General features: G+C 42.4%; 2 protein-coding genes across 12 annotated transcripts in view; both read right to left on the reverse strand.

The window, feature by feature from the left end:
- DNMBP (dynamin binding protein) overlaps nucleotides 1-18,681 on the reverse strand; it is a 148,145-nt gene that overhangs the window by 76,340 nt on the left and 53,124 nt on the right. The window lies entirely within an intron of this gene.
- Nucleotides 4,803-10,354, reverse strand: LOC129391620 (uncharacterized). Its single transcript, XM_055080810.1, has 2 exons — nucleotides 9,187-10,354; nucleotides 4,803-5,074 (listed from the first exon to the last, which is right to left on the reverse strand). The coding sequence occupies exons 1-2, from the start codon at nucleotides 10,352-10,354 to the stop codon at nucleotides 5,067-5,069; spliced, it is 1,176 nt and encodes a 391-aa protein (XP_054936785.1). The 3' UTR covers nucleotides 4,803-5,066.

The raw sequence follows: 18,681 nt of genomic DNA on the forward strand, positions 1-18,681 counted from the left end.
ACTGGATAACAAATATTCATTGAGTACCTACTGTACGCTATGTAAGGGTCTGGAAACATCACCTTCACTGCCATCATGGAGACTAGAGTCTACTGAACTTTTCTGTATACCTCATCTGTACCTAATCTACAGTAGGTAGCACAGCAACCAGCACTTAAGAGAAGGCACCAATTATTATTATTTAGAGTGCCCTACACATTGTTCTGCATGACTGTAATGAAAAACACTATGCAAAGATTTTAAAAAATCATTAAATATCCTAATTTTTGTTTGTCTTAAGTATTTAGCTGCCATACCTATGACACTGGGGTAAATAAGGTTTCAATCTTCCCCTGAAGGGCGGAGGGTGGAGAGCAGAGGAAACTGAATTCCATATCTCCAAATCACTGAGGAAAGGACTAGAGGAATTCTACAATAATTTTTGTCTAAATATTGCTGTGAGGTCAATGGTAAGTGGAAGCATCTCCATATTTCAGTAGATGCTAAGATGCACACTTTTTCATATTTTAACATTTCAGAAATGGAAATGTGTTTTCCAATCAATAGCATGTTAATTAAAGTCTTCTAGGGACTTCCCTGGTGGTCCAGTGGATAAGACTCCACGCTCCCAATGCAGGGGGCCAGGGTTCGATCCCTGTTTGGGGAACTAGATCCTGCATGCATGCCGCAACTAAGAGCCCACACGACGCAACTAAGGGCCCACATGCTGCAAGTAAAAATCCTGCATGCCACAACGAAGATCCCGTGTGCCACAACTAAGAAGCCCACGTGCTGCAACTAAGACCCGGGGCAGCCAAAAATAAAAATTAATTAATTAATTAATTATTTTTATAAAGAAACTAGTTAAAAAAAAATAAAGTATTCTAATTAGAAGTCTTTCTTTTTTTAATTTTTTAAAATGTATTTATTTTTATTAAAAAACACTTTTTTTTCCCCCATTTTTGGCCATGCCACTCAGCTTGTGGGATCTTAGTTCCCCAACCACGGACCAGAGATTGAACTCAGGCCCTTGGCAGTGAGAGCACTGAGTCCTAACCACTGGATCACTGGGGAATTCCCTCTTCTTTCTTTCTAATGCTACATAAATTATTCAGTGTCTTACAATAGATGGTGTTTTAGATTCAACGAAATGCAATATATTTCATCTGTTTGCCTCCTCTCAGCTTATGATTTGAAGGGGTTTCTTGACACCATGGAATGAGGTCTGTGATCTAGAATCTAGACCTGCTCTCTGCTGTGCGGCCATGTACACAAATGTGTATCTTCCCACCAGAAATGACTTGCATTGCACCGTCACACCCCTGTGACTTGACAGCTTGATGTTTACACAGTTCGGGCACTTTCTGGTTTCTCAGGAAATATCAAATTGGAAAACTCTGTGGTGTTAGGGTGGGAGCGCCAAGTTTCTGAGCTCCCAGTCCAACATTCCTTTGAAGGCTGGGCCTGCCGAGGCACTGCAAGTTAGCTGCTTGGATTCACCCCCTCCCACTGCTCCACTTCAACATCCTCAGGTCCACAGGAATGACAATACCCTAGAATACTGCCTCTTCCTATCCTACCTCAATTTCTTGCCTTTCCTGGTTATCTTTTTGCTTTTACAGAGACCTGGGATCTCCCCAGAGCAATATTCCTTTATTGATGATGAAACATTACATAAAAATAATGTAGGTAACAGCTTGTGGAGAAAGTAGACAGTCTAGCTTACTGAGACTACCACACATGATCCCAGTAGGCAGGACCTCCTTACTTTCTCTAAAGCTTCGATTATCTCCCAACTCTTGACAAAATAGGGCCCTTCATTTATTTCCTTTTGCCTCCACATATTTTCTCATTCCCTCTTCTTTGCTTCCTACCTACTCATCTATCTTCAAACAAGCACTGACACCTGATTTTAAAAAGCAAATACACGAAAACTTTGTTCAACTCTGTGCCCCCCTCAGCCACAGTCACACCTCTTTGATTCTATGAAAGGTCTTGAAAGAGTGGTCTTCATCCCCTCCCTCTATGACCTCCCTCCCCCATCTAAATCCTTTGCAATTAATTCTGTGTCATCACTATATTCCAGTAATATTGCCTTTTTGGTCAACCGATAACCTCAACAAATCCACGGCATCATCCTTGACTTCCCTGCAGCATCTGAGAGTGTTGGCCATTCTCTCCTACTCTATGCCCTCCGGTTTTCTTCTGCCCTCCCCTAGTGTTCCTGCCCATCTCTCCTCCTCCTGTCCCACGCTGTGGGCGTCCCCTAAGCCCAGTTCTCAGACGCTTGTGCTTTCCCCAGCCATTCCCATCCTCAGAGAAGTCATCCACTCACAGTGTCAGTGATCACGTCTCAGAGGGTGAATCACCACGGGCAGGTCCAGCTCTGACTTCTTCCTCGGGTTCTGGTCCAAACTCCCATCTGGTTTGTAAGATTTCAATACGCTAGCTCTTCCCCACACTGTGTTCCTCTTTGTCACCACAACTCTGCATCTTTGCTCATAGGCTTTACCCAACTGGGAATTTTCTCCTTGCTTCTCTCTTCCTATCTCAACCCCACTACTCCTTTAAGCTTTAGCTCAAATTCAAACATCTTCCTTAAGTCTTTTCCATTAACTCAAGTAAAAACTGAGCTTTTCCTCTTCTGATTGTCCATAGCATTAACTGTCTATGCTAGATACTTCTGCACTTTATTTAATTATTCATATTTTTACATTTTGTCTCTTCAACTGATCTGTAAACTCCTGTGGGGGGGAAGCGGGGGGAGGTATCCTTCCCTGGATACCCCAATGCTTGGTACAGTGCTAAGTACAAACACTAGTTAATAAATACCTGTTGGGGCTTCCCTGGTGGCGCAGTGGTTGCGCGTCCGCCTGCCCATGCAGGGGAACCAGGTTCGCGCCCCGGTCTGGGAGGATCCCACGTGCCGCAGAGCGGCTGGGCCCGTGAGCCATGGCCGCTGGGCCTGCGCGTCCGGAGCCTGTGCTCCGCAACGGGAGAGGCCGCGGCAGGGGGAGGCCCGCATACCCCCCAAAAAAAAAAAAATAATAATACCTGTTGAACTGCATTCAAAGGGGATATGGGATCTCTGTGCTGGTATAGTATGATTGATATGATGATGATGATAGCAGCTCATGTTTATTTAGCATTTACTATATGCCAGGCTCTGTTGCACTATTCTGAATATTTGCACATCTATAAACTCACCTATTCCTCATAATACTATCATGTACGTACATTACCTGGTTTTGTTGATGAGGAAACTGCAGCATAGAGAGAATAAATAATTTACACAAAGTTACACAGGTATCAGGGCCAAGGTGGGGGAAGGTACCTAATAGTTACCTAATAGTTCTTCTTATTGCAGTTATAAAATTGTATTTGAATCATTTGCTTATATGCTGCTTTCTGTTTAAAACTGTGAGTTCCTGAAGGCAGGCACAAGTCTTACTTATCTTATCCAATGTCTCATTAGGGACACGGCTTGCATTTGGGGCAGAACAATTCTTCACTGTGTAGGATGGTCCTACACCCTGAAGACATTTAGTGTCTCTGGTCCTTGCCTCATAAATGCAAGTAGTCCCCTGCACCCTGCCATTGTGACAACCAAAAGATATCTCCACCCATTTCCAAATGCTGGGGCTGAGCTCGCCAAGCCTCAGAAAGCCTGCCGCCTCCAGAGCCCTCTACATACCAAATTGGCACCACCAACAGTCCCTAGAGCTCTGATTTAAGCTAGGTGATTCCCCATCCCAGCCTTCACCACTGCCATTTGGACCACGGATGGATACCTAATCAATGAACGGTTAATTCATATGATAAGGCCTAACTAAAAAACTCAAGTTGAGTCCATTATACTCTCTCCTGGGAATCTGAATTAAGAACTACCAGGCAGATTAGATAGAACAGAGGCAGAAGCTGCAAGAATGCCCCGGAGAGTGTTGGGACAACTATGGTTATGTGCAATCTAGTGAAGGAGTAGAAAATATAAGTGGAAGGTGTTGGTCTGTGAGAGAAGACCAAGGCGGAGGCTCAGAGAACAGCAAAAACATCTTGAGGAAAGATGGCCTGTGAGAGAGGGATACAGAGAAAGGGAATAGCTGGTCCACGGGGTACCTGGCGTCAGTCCACTTGTACTAGAACAACAGCCTTAGCCCTCCTCAGGGTCTTAAGGTCATTTCTGTCTAAGCAGAACATAATACAGTGTTTGGTACTCAGTAAATTTGTTAGATAAAGATACATGAATGGCTCATGTTTGTTAAAACAGAACCAAATTAGAATAAAAGCTGCAAAAAGGGCTCTGAAAACTGTAAAGCATGTAAATTAAAGTGGTACCACTATTACTACTGATGATGATGAAATGCCACAGTTCATTCTGCTGAACTTTTGTTACTGCCCAGTTAATTCCTAGAAGCAGGCCCCTGGTCTCTGGAGGGGCAGAGACCTCTTGGCACCTGCTATACTCATGGCTTGTAATCAGCCTATGAAATTAAGAACGATACAAAGCTATGCCTTGGGGACTTCCCTTGTGGTCCAGTGGTTAAGAATCCACCTTCCAATGCAGGGGATGTGGGTTCAATCCCTGGTCAGGGAACTAAGATCCCACATGCTGTGAGGCAACTAAGCCCCTGTGCTCTGGAGCCCACATGCCACAACTAGAGAGAAGCCTGTGTGCCGCAATGAAAGATCCCGCATGCCACAATGAAGATCCCGTGTGCCACATCTAAGACCCAATGTAATCAAATAAATAGTAAATAAATACTAAAAAAAAAAAAAAAAAAAAAAAAAAAGCTAATGTCTTGGATTGACTGGCAGATATTTTATTCCAGTGGTTTGAATACAGACTGTAGCTACAGAGATATATTCACATACTTGCAATGAAAAGAAACCTTGACTCTGAGAGTCTTAAAAACTTTGAACTATCTGTGTAACACTGGGAAAAGTGCCTTCAAATCTGCGCAGGTTTTTATCTTGGGAGAAAAACAAAACAAGAAGATTTTCTTGCTCCACTGCAATTACTGTCCGAACTTTTAAGGAATCGCTTCTACAGTAGGCCCTCTGTATCCACAGGTTCTGCATCTGCTGATTCAACCAACTGCAGAGCAAAAATATTTTTAAAATCCAGAAAGTTCCAAAGCAAAACTTGAATTTGCTACACTGGCAACTGTTTACACAGCATTTACAGCCATTTACAGAGTATTAGGCATTATAAGTAATTGAGATGATTTAAAGTATATGGGAGGATGTGCATTAGGTTACCCGTAAATTCTATGCCATTTTATCGAAGGGACTTGAGCATCTGTGGATTTTGGTATCTGCAAGGGTGTGAGGGTGGGGGTAGGGTGTTGGTCTTGGAACCAACCCCTCGAAGATACAGATACCAAGAGATGACTATATATCCCTTATCACCACTTCCCTCCTAAACTCCCCATAATATGCCTTGCGTCTCTGTTGCTCCTATTCCTCACCTCATGTCCCCAATGCAAATGTCTTTACTTAGAACACATCCTCTCATAGCTTTGCCGCATGTAACACAGTTGAACCCACTCCATTCGAAGCCCTTCTCTGGCTCCCCTAACACAATACTTTTCTGTTCTTCTAAGTTCATTTATTTGAAATGAACCTAAACCTGCACTTCTGGCTTTAACTGTGGTGCTGTAGTAAAAGCACTGGTCTGGGCATCAAGAGACCCAGTTTCTATTCCTGGTCTAAGGATCGACCAGTTACCTTGGCCACACGGTTCAACTTCTCTGAGCTCTGTCTCTTCATTTATAAACTGAGTGAGTTGGATTTAAGTATTTTTTCAGACTGTGACTCACATTTTACATTGCGGTTCAGTAGATACATACATACATTTATCTAATCCATGTATGTATGTGTATATACACACACTCAGAAGTATTACAGGCTTGCTTTTACTACATGAGATGTACTTGAAACTTTCTATTCATTTCTATTTTATTTTTCAAAAAATACTAGTTGTAACCCACTAAACAGACTTCAAAACCCAATCACGGGTGGTTACCCACATGTATAAAATACTGGACTTGTTGATCAGGTTCCTTCTAGTAATAATATAAGAGGATTTTGCGTTGTAGCCTTCCTTCCGACCTTGAACCATTTGCCATAACTCACATCTGAATTCCAGCTTCCTATTTCTCTCTGTAAGAGTTCTTCATTTAGATATCTTAATATCACTTAAATTAACCTAGTTAACATGGAATTTGAAGCACCAGGTCCCCTTCCCATCATAACTATTTATGTTATTAGCAAGTGTAAAATCCTAGTGTTGACTTTTGGTCTAGTAATGGTAGAGTAACGTACATTGTACTAATCTCCCTGTGGAAAATTGTTAGCAACTCTGGACAAGATTTTTTTTAAAAAAAATAACTGCGTGAAGACACTAGAAAGCCACCAAAAGCAGCCAGAAACTGGAGGGGATACGACTCGAAACATGGATAGAAAACTAGGTAAGATCCCTATTTATCTGATACCTCCTCCCCCTACCCCAAGGCAATCCCTAGTCTTTCAGCATGCTGGAGAATAAAGCAAAAACTGAGAGCCAACAAGTGGTAATCTTACTGGGCTGCAGAGTCAAAAAGGTTCTGGGGCTCTGAAGTGGCTTGATGTTAAGGGAGAAATCCTGCAAAAGAGGAAGCTGCAGAGAGGACAGCCCCAAAATCTATGCAGAAATTCCCTTCAAATCCTTGAACTGTGCATGCAGTGATGAGACTCCAGGGAACCCAGCAGAAAGCGATAACAGCTGGAGGCTAAAGACTCCGGCAGATATTCACAACTCTCTGCAGCTGGGAAGACAGTTTGAAATCTGAGTCCCTTCAAATCAGGAAGTTCAATAAATATGTCCAGTGTCCCACTTAGAAACCTCTGCAGAGCCGCACCTTAGGAGTAAGGCCCACCTCCTAGGACGAGGAGCCACACCCTAGGACTAAGGGCAAAACCATAACAAACCTGCCCTAACAAAAATCTAAGCTTGAGGCCTTCACAGGAGAAACTGATAAGACAGGTGAGGGGAAGGAAAAACCCTGGCAGAACAGCTTGGTTTCTAGCCTGGGAGACGGTCGAGGAGCAGGCACTGAACAGCGCTTTGTCTCTCAGATACAGCAGGTGGAGGGTGGGGAAGAGTGGGAGAGAGGAAGGCACGGGCATTCCACTTGGATAATTACACCTGCAAACACAGGGTCCGAGGGTTGGTGGGGGCGGGGGTGTCAGTCTGGAACTCAGCAGGGCGGGGACCATGCAGTGATAGTCGGGGTAGGGCAAGGACTTGTAAGGGGGAAGAGAGGTGGGTAGATAAAAGATGAAGAAATCATAACTTATGAGCACCTACTATGTTCCAGACATGTGATTAAGTGTTTTATTTATATTATCTCACTATGAGACAGGTATGATCATCTTCATTTTACAAATAAATCCAAAGCTCAGAGAAGCTAAGTAATTCGTCTAAAGTTACACTATTAGTAAATGGTGGAGCTGAGATGTGAATTCAAGGCAGAAGACCAACTCCAAAGCTTGTTTCCTTTCTGTAATCAACTGTTGTAACTGTGTAACTTTCAGGAAGGGCAGTGGCACATGTGCTGTAAAACTGCTAGCAAAGAACATTAGAAAACAAAAAGATCTCTGGGACAGACTAAGATTTTGTTGCAAGTCAAGGAGGATATTAGCGGTATAAAAAGGGGTGTCAATATGAATACACTATCAAAAGTTAGTTAAGTCCTCAAGTAGAGCGAGAGTTGTAAAAATGGAAATGGAAATGGTATAAGGTGGAACTGAGCTGATTTCAGAGAGCTCACAGGGCATATTACAACACTCCAGAGAGAAGTCTTTGACTCCTAAGTCAAACAGAATAAACACAATTAGGAGGCTTAATACAATAAGGAACCAAAGATAGGAAACAAAGTTCATCTAAGGAACGGCTGTGGGGGAAGGGCAAAGGAACGATGCAAAAACTAACCTAAGGAATCACAGAATCAGATTTTTTTTTGAGCTGGAAGGAATTTAGAAGTCATCCAATCCCTATCATTTCAGAGCAAAAATGCACCTAGGAAAAAACACCTAGCTGCTAAATATCTCAGCCTCCCAACTAAAGCCGGGTTTCATTTTTACCTTTATAAATACAGGTAGAAAGCCTGCTTTGTCCAAAATGGTGCCCTGGAAATTCAAGTTAAGTCAAGCCTGTGTTGAAAGACCACTGGATAAACCACTGGCAGTTCCAGGATCACACCAGGGACTTATGTTTTCAGTGACCCCCACCACAAATCTAACCGGTGGGCCTATTCTGAAGGAGACCTGGATGAGAAAGCTTCACTTGAGAGGAAGGTGTGACATGGATTTTCCAGATCGTTCACATTTTCTGACTCTAATCCTTCTCCTCTCATCATATGCTGGACTCTCCCCTAAATTGGCCAAAACCAGAAAGTCTGCTTGGCATGAGTATAACACATATTAAAAAAAAAAAATTAAAGATTTAACAGGAACAGCAACAAAATAAAATAAACATAGTTCATTTGAGACCTGGAGAAGACAAACTGGCAAGAAAGAAAGAACCTCTAATGATAAAAGACTCTTAATATCCCCATTTTACCGATACCTTAGTTAAAGCTCAGTGAGATGAAGTCATCTGAATACCTAACATGTACAAAGCACCATGAAGAATATAAATAATCTTCTCATTTCCACAAGGGTTTTAGTGCTCACCATTCACTTAAGATTCCTGAATGTCAAGGAATGAACAAACTATAAAACAAGTTAAGTCTTCTTTCCCCCTAATGTCTAAAGTGCAGGGATTGAGAGAAAGAACACTCCAGGAAAATAAATTTTCACTTGGTGCCCTGGTAAAGAACTTGCCGTCTCCATAAGACAAACAAAAGATATTAAAGTAAAAAAGGAAAGATACCTGGGATTAGAGACCCTGCCAAAAACCAAGAAAGGTAAAGGAAAGTTCCCGTGACAACAGTGTGATTTTGAAAGCCATGTCACAAATTTACAGCACTATGCACGCTCTCGCTCTGTGACGTGCCACCCAGAAGAATTAAATCTCTAAGGCTGTTCTCATTCAAGATACACTTAATAAGAATTTGGGGGGCCAGGTTCCTTAAGTAAACAAATGTACCTGGTACCTGGTAGAACCATCGCCCCTTTTATCTATTCCCAGGTCTTATCCTCTAAGAAGACTGGCTGAGTTCATACCTTGGGCTCTCTTCCTGTTTTGCACAAATTCTGAGCATCTCAGGGTGCTGGGTGCTGTGCTGCGGAAGCGGCTATTCCTTTTCCAAGTCTCCGGGCCATTTAATTTTCTCTCTTCCTCTAAATGCCAGCTATTCTTCTCTAATGAAGTGCCCCAAGGAATGCCACGATGATGTTCTCCTTGGTTCCCCGTGGTCCATTGATTCCGCAGACCCTCCGGGATGACCCCTCTGCTCCCAGGTGCCATCATTCCTAGTCTGTCAAGGCCATTACACTCCAAAGTCTTCATCTGGTGGAGAGAATCTGTTCCTCTGTAATTCTGAAATTTATATTCACAGTTTGCAAACAGAGTATCAGAGCCTCTATTCTCCATATCAAAATTACTCTGATCCCCGGCATGAGTCTTCACTTTGAGATCGATTTTATCATTCTGATAAACATTCCTGTCCCTGTCACAGTATTTGACAAATTCATTACCTTCATTGACACCATTCAAGTCTGGGAAGTCTGCAGACTGACCATTAGTATAATTCCCAGGAACATGATATAAATCATTGAGGTCTCTATAATAAAAATTAGTTTCGTTACAATCCTCAAGATTGTAATTAAAATTCCTGCGGTCTATATGCCGGTTTTGAGGTTGACCAAAATTCTCCACAGAATCATCCAAACCCCTGTAGCCAGTCCATTGTCCAGTTTCTTTAGAGTCCTCAGGATTACTATTCAGATTCTTACGATTTACGCGGCCATTCGTCTCCCCATATCCTCCAGCTTTCCAGGTTACATCTGGGCTTCCTGCAAACCAATCATCCTTAGTCGCAGGGTTCGGATTCCCATAATCTACGTTTTCTGAATTCTTATAATCATTACAGGCTGGAGTCACACTTCCGTGGTACATACAGTCCTTTCTACTTTCCTTTGCTTCCTCATTGTCCATAGAGCTTGGTTCACTCTGCTCAAAATCCCAGTATCCACAATGCCTTTTTCTGTAGGGTTGATTCTGCCCTGTGGTCTGGTATCTGGAATCCAAGTCACCTTCTCTGTAAAGTCCATCCAGCGCTGTAAGGTCCCTTTTCTGTAGATTCCTGCAATCTTCATACTCCCAGCTGGAGCTCCAGTGCCCTTTCTCCTCCAGTTCTCTTTCTTTCCTCATCTCATGGGTTTCGCACATTTTCACTGTGCTCAAAGACACACGCTTTATCGCTCTCTTCCATGGGCCTGGGTTGAACTGAGATGTGCACAGGTGCAGTGTAGCCTAAGGCTGAATCTGTCCTTCTTAAAGTGTCTTAAAATGTCTCCCAAAGCATTTTAAACGTTCTTCTGGCTACTCCAGTTGGAGCACGGGGAGATGTGAGGTTATTTCTACCTCAGGATCCAATCAGTGAGCTGCTCTATCTTTCCCCAGGGAGCCCAGAAGGTAATTAGTAACTAGCGTTCATGTGATTGGAGTTGGCAGCTTTGTTCGGTGTTTCCCTCAAGCTGGTCAAACTGGCTTGTCTGCTTTATGAGCTAAAGGTAAGAAGCATTTTTTTGCAGAAAAAGCAGAGTGAAAGAGAAACAGCCCCCTTTAAAAGCCCAAGGTAAGATCATGTAACAGTCTCATCTGCCTCTTTAATCCTTTAGTACTCAATCAGGGGTATGAATAAATGCTTTCATGTGCAGCTCAAACGGGACCTCCACTACCTGTCCTCCGAGTTTGGCTTTCTACTCTCCTTGGACATCTGAAACTCTTCGGGACTCCCTTCCCTTTAGTTAGAGGCAGGACTCTTCCGCCTTTGAGAGCTTTGCTTTTATGGGATTCAGGTTACCCATTAGTGCATACTCAAATCACAAGCTGTTCAAGCTCCTGTCTGCAGACACACTGGTTTATCCCACTCAGGAAAGAAAAAGTACGTCTTTTATTCTGATCTGGTGTATGAGTAATTTTATAGTGTAAAAACTCTTTCCCAGAGGAATACAGTTATGTATGCTTTCACACTTTCCTTGATACTTATCATGCCAGAGAAGCATCAAAACCATTCATCTCCTAAATCTCTTTTCCATCTAATTCATATAGCATATTTAGGAACTGGAGAATGAGGCTGGAAATCAGAAAGGTGGGTATAAAAATACCATTTTGAATTCATCAAACATTATTTTATGTGAAGCACTGTGGAAGAGAAAAGGATGAAGTTGGTCTCTGTCTCTTATGATGCAGGAGCAACACACTATAAAGTAAGATTGCACGTGAAAAGTGCTGTAACAAACACAAATGGCAATGGCAACAAAGCAGAAGTCCCTGGTGGGACAACTGGAGGTTTCATGGAAGTGGTAGCATTTGAGCTGTGCCTTCAAGCATAAGCAGGGTTTCCAAAGACTTTCCACATATGGAGAACTAGGTAATGGGGAACACGCTGAAGAATACATGTGGAAAAAGTAACAGGGATCATGCTGGAGTGGTAGGTTGCAGCAGATCCCAAGGGACTCGAATGCCACTTATTTTATTCAATGGATAATAAAGAGTCACTGAAGGTTTCTGAACAGGGGAGTGACATGCTAAAAGTCTTTAGTAAGATTACTCTTTTAGCTATCTGGTCATCTATCAAGTATCCTTGAACTTTTATCTAATCCCTATTTGTGAAACAATGTAACGTACCCTAAGGAGACCAGGGTTATATGCTTTGTCAATAATGAGATGTTTACTCTTGGGTAAACCACTTATTCTCTCTGGGACTCAACGGACCCATCTATAAAATGAGGCAGCTGGCCTCAATGACATCTTTGATTCCTTCAGTTTTAACAATCCATGCTTCTATTTTCCTTGCAACTCCTTTTTCCCTTCCTGAAATACCTAATGTGCTGTTACACACCTTTTAGGTTCTACACTAATAGTTACTGAATGAACCTCTAGATTGTTAAATCTGATTTTCATGCAAAGGTTTTTGTTCCATAGTTCTGTTGCAGTAGTAGCAACAGCCCTGGCAGCTGCCATGTTGTCAAGTGTGTATTAAGTGCCAGGATCAGGATGAGGGGCTAGGAAGTTGATATAAATGTTTTTTGATCTTCACTAACTGTAAGGAGGATATTATATTATCTTTATTTTACCACAGATAAAGAAAGAATCTCTGAGACTTTGAAAAACCTGTCCAAGATCACAAAAACTAGTACAAGGAGGGGCCATAATTTGAACCCAGATCTGTCTGACTTCATGGCACTAGACTCAGAGGAGTATCTCAAAAACGTAGGAGAGACTTAATTTCCCTCAAACCAAGTAAACAAACAAGTACACTCTATCATGGTCTAATTCAGGGGTGGACCACTGCCGAGGCAAATGTGCACACACCTCGCTGGCCCCACGCTGCCGCTCCCTCTTTGTCTCCAGTCCTGGCCTACTTCACCTGCCCCAGTGCTGATCCTCGCCACCCAACTGCGATGAGCGCTTGTACCAGCACAGTAACAGAAAGACTGTCCAGTATCGACTGGCTCAATAATCTAGAACCTACTGCCTAAACCCAATAAAGACTGTGATTTGGTTCACAAACCAATAGGATGACAACCTAATTTGGGAGGACAGCTTTGACTATGAGTTATACAGAGGAACAGTGTAAAAGAGGGCACATGGGAGGAGGAATTAGGACAGCTAGCTTCTAGAAGTTCAATTTCTGCTAATAGCCAGTTTGTAGCTATGCTTAACTTCTCTGGCTGTCAGTTTTCTTATGTGTAAAATGAAGAAGTTAATAATTTCTCTGCCACTTTAAATCTAAAATTCTACAATCTTACTTATTTCTAAGTTAAAAGTAAAGATTTATCTTTCCCTGTTTTGGAAAACAGAGTTTCCTTTGGCAACTTAAAAGTCTTTGATAAAGCTAGCATGATAAGAAACACACCGAGTAAATCGACCAACAGATAAAAAGAGGATAAATTACAGGTAAGAAGGATACTAGTTATAAAACAATCCAGTAGTAAAGGTTACACAAAGGTAAAAAGAAATGATCTTTGGATGAGTGGAAAGTGAATAGCTGGTTATAATATGGAGCCCCCCTCTCCCCACCTCTTCTCTTTTTCTAAGCACTACTGCCTGTGGGACTTTAAAGATATAGCCTGTATAAAAATGTAAACTGCCTCAGGTTTGCCTCATTACTGAGACCCAGAACTAATCAAAAGCTGTGAATGGGTTGCTCTTTTCACGTGACAAATCTGTGTGCAAAGAAATGTGGCCCAAGGGAACGAGGAGCATAAAGGAGAAATAACTTTCCTATTTTTCTCAGTCCTAGTCCTACTGGTGAAATACAACTTTGTAGATAGTTATCTTCCCTTTCACTTGATACAACAGTCACATTCCACAGGCCCTCTTCAAAAGCCCTGAGCAGCGGGCTTCCCTGGTGGCGCAGTGGTTGAGAATCTGCCTGCCAATGCCGGGGACACGGGTTCGAGCCCCGGTCTGGGAAGATCCCACATGCCGCGGAGCAACTGGGCCCGTGAGCCACAAGCCGCGGAGCAACTGGGCCCGTGAGCCACAACTACTAAGCCTGCGAGTCTGGAGCCTGTGCTCCGCAACAAGAGAGGCCGCGACAGTGAGTGGCCCCCGCTTGCCACAACTAGAGAAAGCCCTCGCACAGAAATGAAGACACAACACAGCCAAAAATAAATAAATAAATAAATAAATAAATAAAATACATAGCCAAAAAATAAATAAAATAAACATTAAAAAAAAAAAAAAGCCCTGAGCAGCACTCGCCATGATGTTTGTTACTTGTTACTATAGGGTGGGTGATAGCTACAATGACCATCCATGGATAGAAATTCTCCAAACATAATGCTAGAAGTGAAGGTGGGGCAGCAGGATTTGAAGGATGAGAGAAAAGAGGCAGAAAGTAGAGGAAAGGTAAAGGAACAAAAGGGAGGAGACAGTAAAAAAAAAAAAAAAAAAAATCCAGTAAGAACAGGTAATTACCTAAACTTTTCACAGTATCTCTGTAACTGCCCATGTGGTTCCTCCAGCCTGATGATCAACTCCTCCTCACTTTCTAAGACTGCCCCAATGACGCTCTCTGATTCCCATAGTTCTTGCTATTTTCCAGAGCACCATGCAAATATCCCTCTCATCTTACCTGTTACTTTATTATACTTGTTTACCTCCTTTTATTACACTGAAAGCTTGAGGGCAAGGACCATGTCCAATCTCCAGCACAGCTCTGCACGTGGGGCACAAGAGGTACTCCCATGTTTAATGAGTTGATGGTGGTCATATTTATTGGGCACATGCTAGATGCGAGGCAGAGGGCAGGAGAGCTTACAAGTTAAAAGCACAGGCTGTGCTTTTTTTTGAATCCTGACTCTGCCACTAACTAGCTGTATAATCTTGGGAAAGTTACTTAAGCTCTCTAAGCCTGTTTCTTCATCTTTTCACCATCAAATCTACCATCCTACCAGCATCTGTACCCATCTGCTCTGCTCTCCCTCTTGTTAGAATGGAAGAACTGTCTCTGCTCTGCTAACAGGCCAATCTCTCTCTCTGTTGGTTCACTGATCCACTCCCTCCTGAGCCCTCAAAGACTTTGTTTCGGCAATTAGGCCCTCCCTCTCCTGATCTTCAGTGTGCCCACTCTAACCATCAGTCTCATGAGCCTATGAATGTTTCCCATCTTTTAAAAAATTTTAATTAATTAATTAATTTATTTATTTTTGGCTGCATTGGGTCTTCGTTGCTATACACGGGCTTTCTCTAGTTGCGGTGAGCGGGGGCTACTCTTTGTTGCGGTGCGCGGGCTTCTCATTGCGGTGGCTTCTCTTGCTGTGGAGCATGGGCTCTAGGAATGCAGGCTTCAGTAGTTGTGGCACGCGGGCTCTAGAGCGCAGGCTCAGTAGTTGTGGCGCATGGGCTTAGTTGCTCCGTGGCATGTGGGATCTTCCCGGACCAGGGCTCAAACCCGTGTCCCCTGCATTGGCAGGAGGATTCTTAACCGCTGTGCCACTAGGGAAGTCCTGTTTCCCATCTTACAAACAACTTCTGCTTTGAAAGACGTGAGCAAGCCAAATACTCAATGCCTCTATTTCCTTACCTCTCACTCTATCTTTAATCCATTCCAATAAATCTTTTATCCGTTTGTTATCACTTTACTGAAACTGCCCTTGACAAGGTCATCCAATCCAATGGTCATTTCTGAGACTTCCTCTTACTTGGCCTCTCAGTAGCTTTTGGACACAGTCACTTTCTCTTTCTCGAAGCTCTTCCTTCACTTGACTGGCTGCTCCTTTTCCTTTGCTAGTTCATCTCCCTTGTCTTCCACATTCCTAAACATTGGCTGCCCCAGGTCTTTTCCTTTGTACCCGGTTACCTAGCACACAGAAGGAATTCAAGAAATTCCTTGACTAGGAATGTGGTTTCCACTCTTAGTGCAGCTGCCTCTCGGCCTAAGGGTTAATTAGGAGGAGTTGTAAAGAAGACCCTATCATTAAGGTTAAAGTAACTCGAGGGATCTCAATACAGCAACAGCCTCCAGCTAAGTGGGAAGAGGGTCTGGAAATGAGGGAGAAGACAGATACTTAAGATCAAAAAGTAAGTTCCCCAGTAAAGGAAGAGACTATGGACTAATGAAAAGACAACTGACTGGGATAGGGAAAGGCAGAAACACAGAGAAAAGAGTCTGAGAGCACTGTAAAAAAAAAAAAAAAAAAGACTGGAATACAGGAAAATAAGAGGTGTTGGGGGGATCTGATACACTTTGAAGGATGTAAATGTTCTAAATGGACAGGGCTGTGAGAAGCATTCAAGATGTTTTAGAGTTTAAACCTTATGATGAACTTAAAGGTGAGTTAGGTGAGCGTTCAAATAGAGAAACTGGAAACCGTGAGCAGCTTGGGGATGTTACTAGTATGAATGAGTAAACACTCTGGAAACGTAAGTAACTTCATGATAAGCCAACAGTCAAAAGTATATCTGTGAGGAAGGATTAAATATTTAAAATATATATATATGTCAATACATACATATATGCTCTTAAATCCACATATATATATATATATATATATATATATATATATATATATATATATATAATTTAGCAAATAGTTTTCAACCAATGAGAGTACTAAAAATGTTACTGTTGGCATAAATTATTTTGGAAGTAAGTTGGCAAGAGTCAGTTGGGACCTTTCCACCTTGAGCACCTGTAGATCTGAGTTTTCCAACTGTTGCTTCCTACCACCCACTCTCAGAGGTCAAGCAATCCCTCCTTAAGTCAAAACACGCTGGCACTTCACTGTGGCACGGTGAGAATGTACATAAGGCTGTACAGTGAAACCCACCTGAATCTGAATCCTGGCTCTCCCACTTGCCAGCTGTGAGACTTTGGGCAAACCTCAGTTTTCTCATCTGTCAGATGTGGACAATTTTGGGAACTAGAAAAAGTGTATAAAAGCAGCTAGCACATTGTTTGACAAAGTATAAGTGCTCAATTATTTATAATTGCTGTCATCATCCTACTCTTTCAGTTCCTATCTTCCAGACAGCTCACTCCCTGGGCCTCTTCTCTTTTTCTCTATCTATAGTTTTTTTGTTTTTTTAAGTAATCTCATTAAATGTCATGACTTTAAATAATGTCTATGTGCTGAAAGAATTTATGTCTATGTGCTGTCAAAATTCATTTGTCCCAAATTTTTGTCTCCAGGCCTAACTCCTCTGAACTCTGGCCTGTGTATCAAATTGTGCAGTTGACCTCTACCTCGTCCCACCTCCCCCACCAACCAGCGTCTCCTGCACTCTTCACCATTAATTGAGAAATTACTGGCAACTTCAACCCTTCCAGTTGCTCAATCTCAGGGTCATCCTCATCTCTTTCACCTCACATCCAATCCACCAGCAAGTCCTACTGGCTCCAACTCAAATATACCTTATATATGATGCTCAAAATAACTAAGCACTTCTCCTCAACCCCAGTCTGCCATCCTGGTGCAAGCTACCATCACCTCTTGCCTGGATCATTACAGTAGCCTCCTAACTGGTCTCTCTGCCTCTGCACTTCTGTCTTTTCTCAGCGCCGCAGCCAGAGTGACTCTGTAAAGTTCTAAGTCAGATCATATTGGTCCCCTGCTCAGAACCTTCCTGGGGCTTCTCGTCTTACTCCGAATGATGGGCTACAAAGCCCATGCCTTTGCTCGAGTTGAACTGGCCTCCTTGCTATTCCTCAAACAACAGGCACACTCTTATACTTGCTGTTCTAGCTTCCTGAAGTAATCTCCCCCACCCCCCAAAATGGTTTGGCTGGCTTCCTACAATCATTGAGATCTTCACTCAAAAGGCACTTCCCTGATTCCATAGGTTCTTTCGCCTCCTAATAATACTCATATTTTTACTTATTGTTTGTTACAGCAGAGATCGCTGCTGTAACTCTAGAACGCTGCCTGGAATATAGCAGGAGTTCAACAGTATTTATTGAATAAATGACTGCCCCAGAGTTTTTCATCTTTGGGGTCTTGCTACATCTGGTAAAGTGAACAGTAGTAGTCAACACACTCAGGTAGCCAGTGGCAGCAGGAATGCCTGTGGCTGAGGCAGGAGGCTAGCTAGAGGCAGGTCCTTTCACTAAGTGCTGCAAAGCCTGGGTGAAATCTGAAACCCTATTTGAAGTTCCTGGAGCTATTCCAGTTTCTCCAACCCTCCGCCTAGAGCTGAGGTGAAGAAATGTTCACAAAGCCACACTACAAACTGCAAAGACTAGTGAGTCACGGGCTAATTATAAGTAAGTTAACCAATCCTAGCTACGTTTCTTGACATACATTAAACCCTGTCTCCTAAAAGGAAAACTAGCTTCTGTCCTGAATCAACATGGACTCTGAATGGCTTCTGTCTATGGTTGCTGTTTTACGGATTTATACCACGATAAAATCCATTACAAGTAACTGAGCTAATTTTACTGAGCCAACACCCTGAACTAGATGTTACAAAAGCTGAGGATATTGGGTTTTTTCTTATGTACTGACAAATTAGAAAGAAAAATCATTATTTCTTTTACATGAACTTTTATATCTTGAAAGACCACAAAACGTTTTACCTTTTAAACTCTATTATCTTTTACTAGTTTGGGAAAGAATTCTTATACCTGAGGCATTCCAAGGAGTCTTCAGAATAATAAATTGCTTCTGTATGTAGAAAAACTATACTTTCAATTTTTAAAAATCTGTCTGAAATATTATGTATCACTTCAGTGTAAAGATGTTATTATTCCATATCAGTCATTCTCCAACTGGTTAACCTAATGGCTCTCTTTAGTGGACCTTAGATCTCACCCAATATCTTGGTGAAAACGTTACTTTCCTGAAAAACATATTCTGATTTGATGTGCAACAGTCATTTAAAATTCAAATTAAAAATTACGCTGAGAGTCTCTGGTCAACCTTCTTCCTGGCATTACCTTAAGGGGAGACGTTTAGGAGCAAGGTTCCTGATGCGGAAGAGGCTGACTCTACAATTTACCAACCACTGCACTGATCTAGAACAACAGGGTCTTGGCCCACACG

The sequence above is a fragment of the Physeter macrocephalus genome, chromosome 20, assembly GCF_002837175.3.
Source record: "Physeter macrocephalus isolate SW-GA chromosome 20, ASM283717v5, whole genome shotgun sequence".
NCBI lineage: Eukaryota > Metazoa > Chordata > Mammalia > Artiodactyla > Physeteridae > Physeter > Physeter macrocephalus.

Coding starts and splice junctions, on each gene's coding strand:
- LOC129391620 (XM_055080810.1), bottom strand. CDS start 10,354: ATGTGCGAAACCCATGAGATGAGGAAAGAAAGAGAACTGGAGGAGAAA.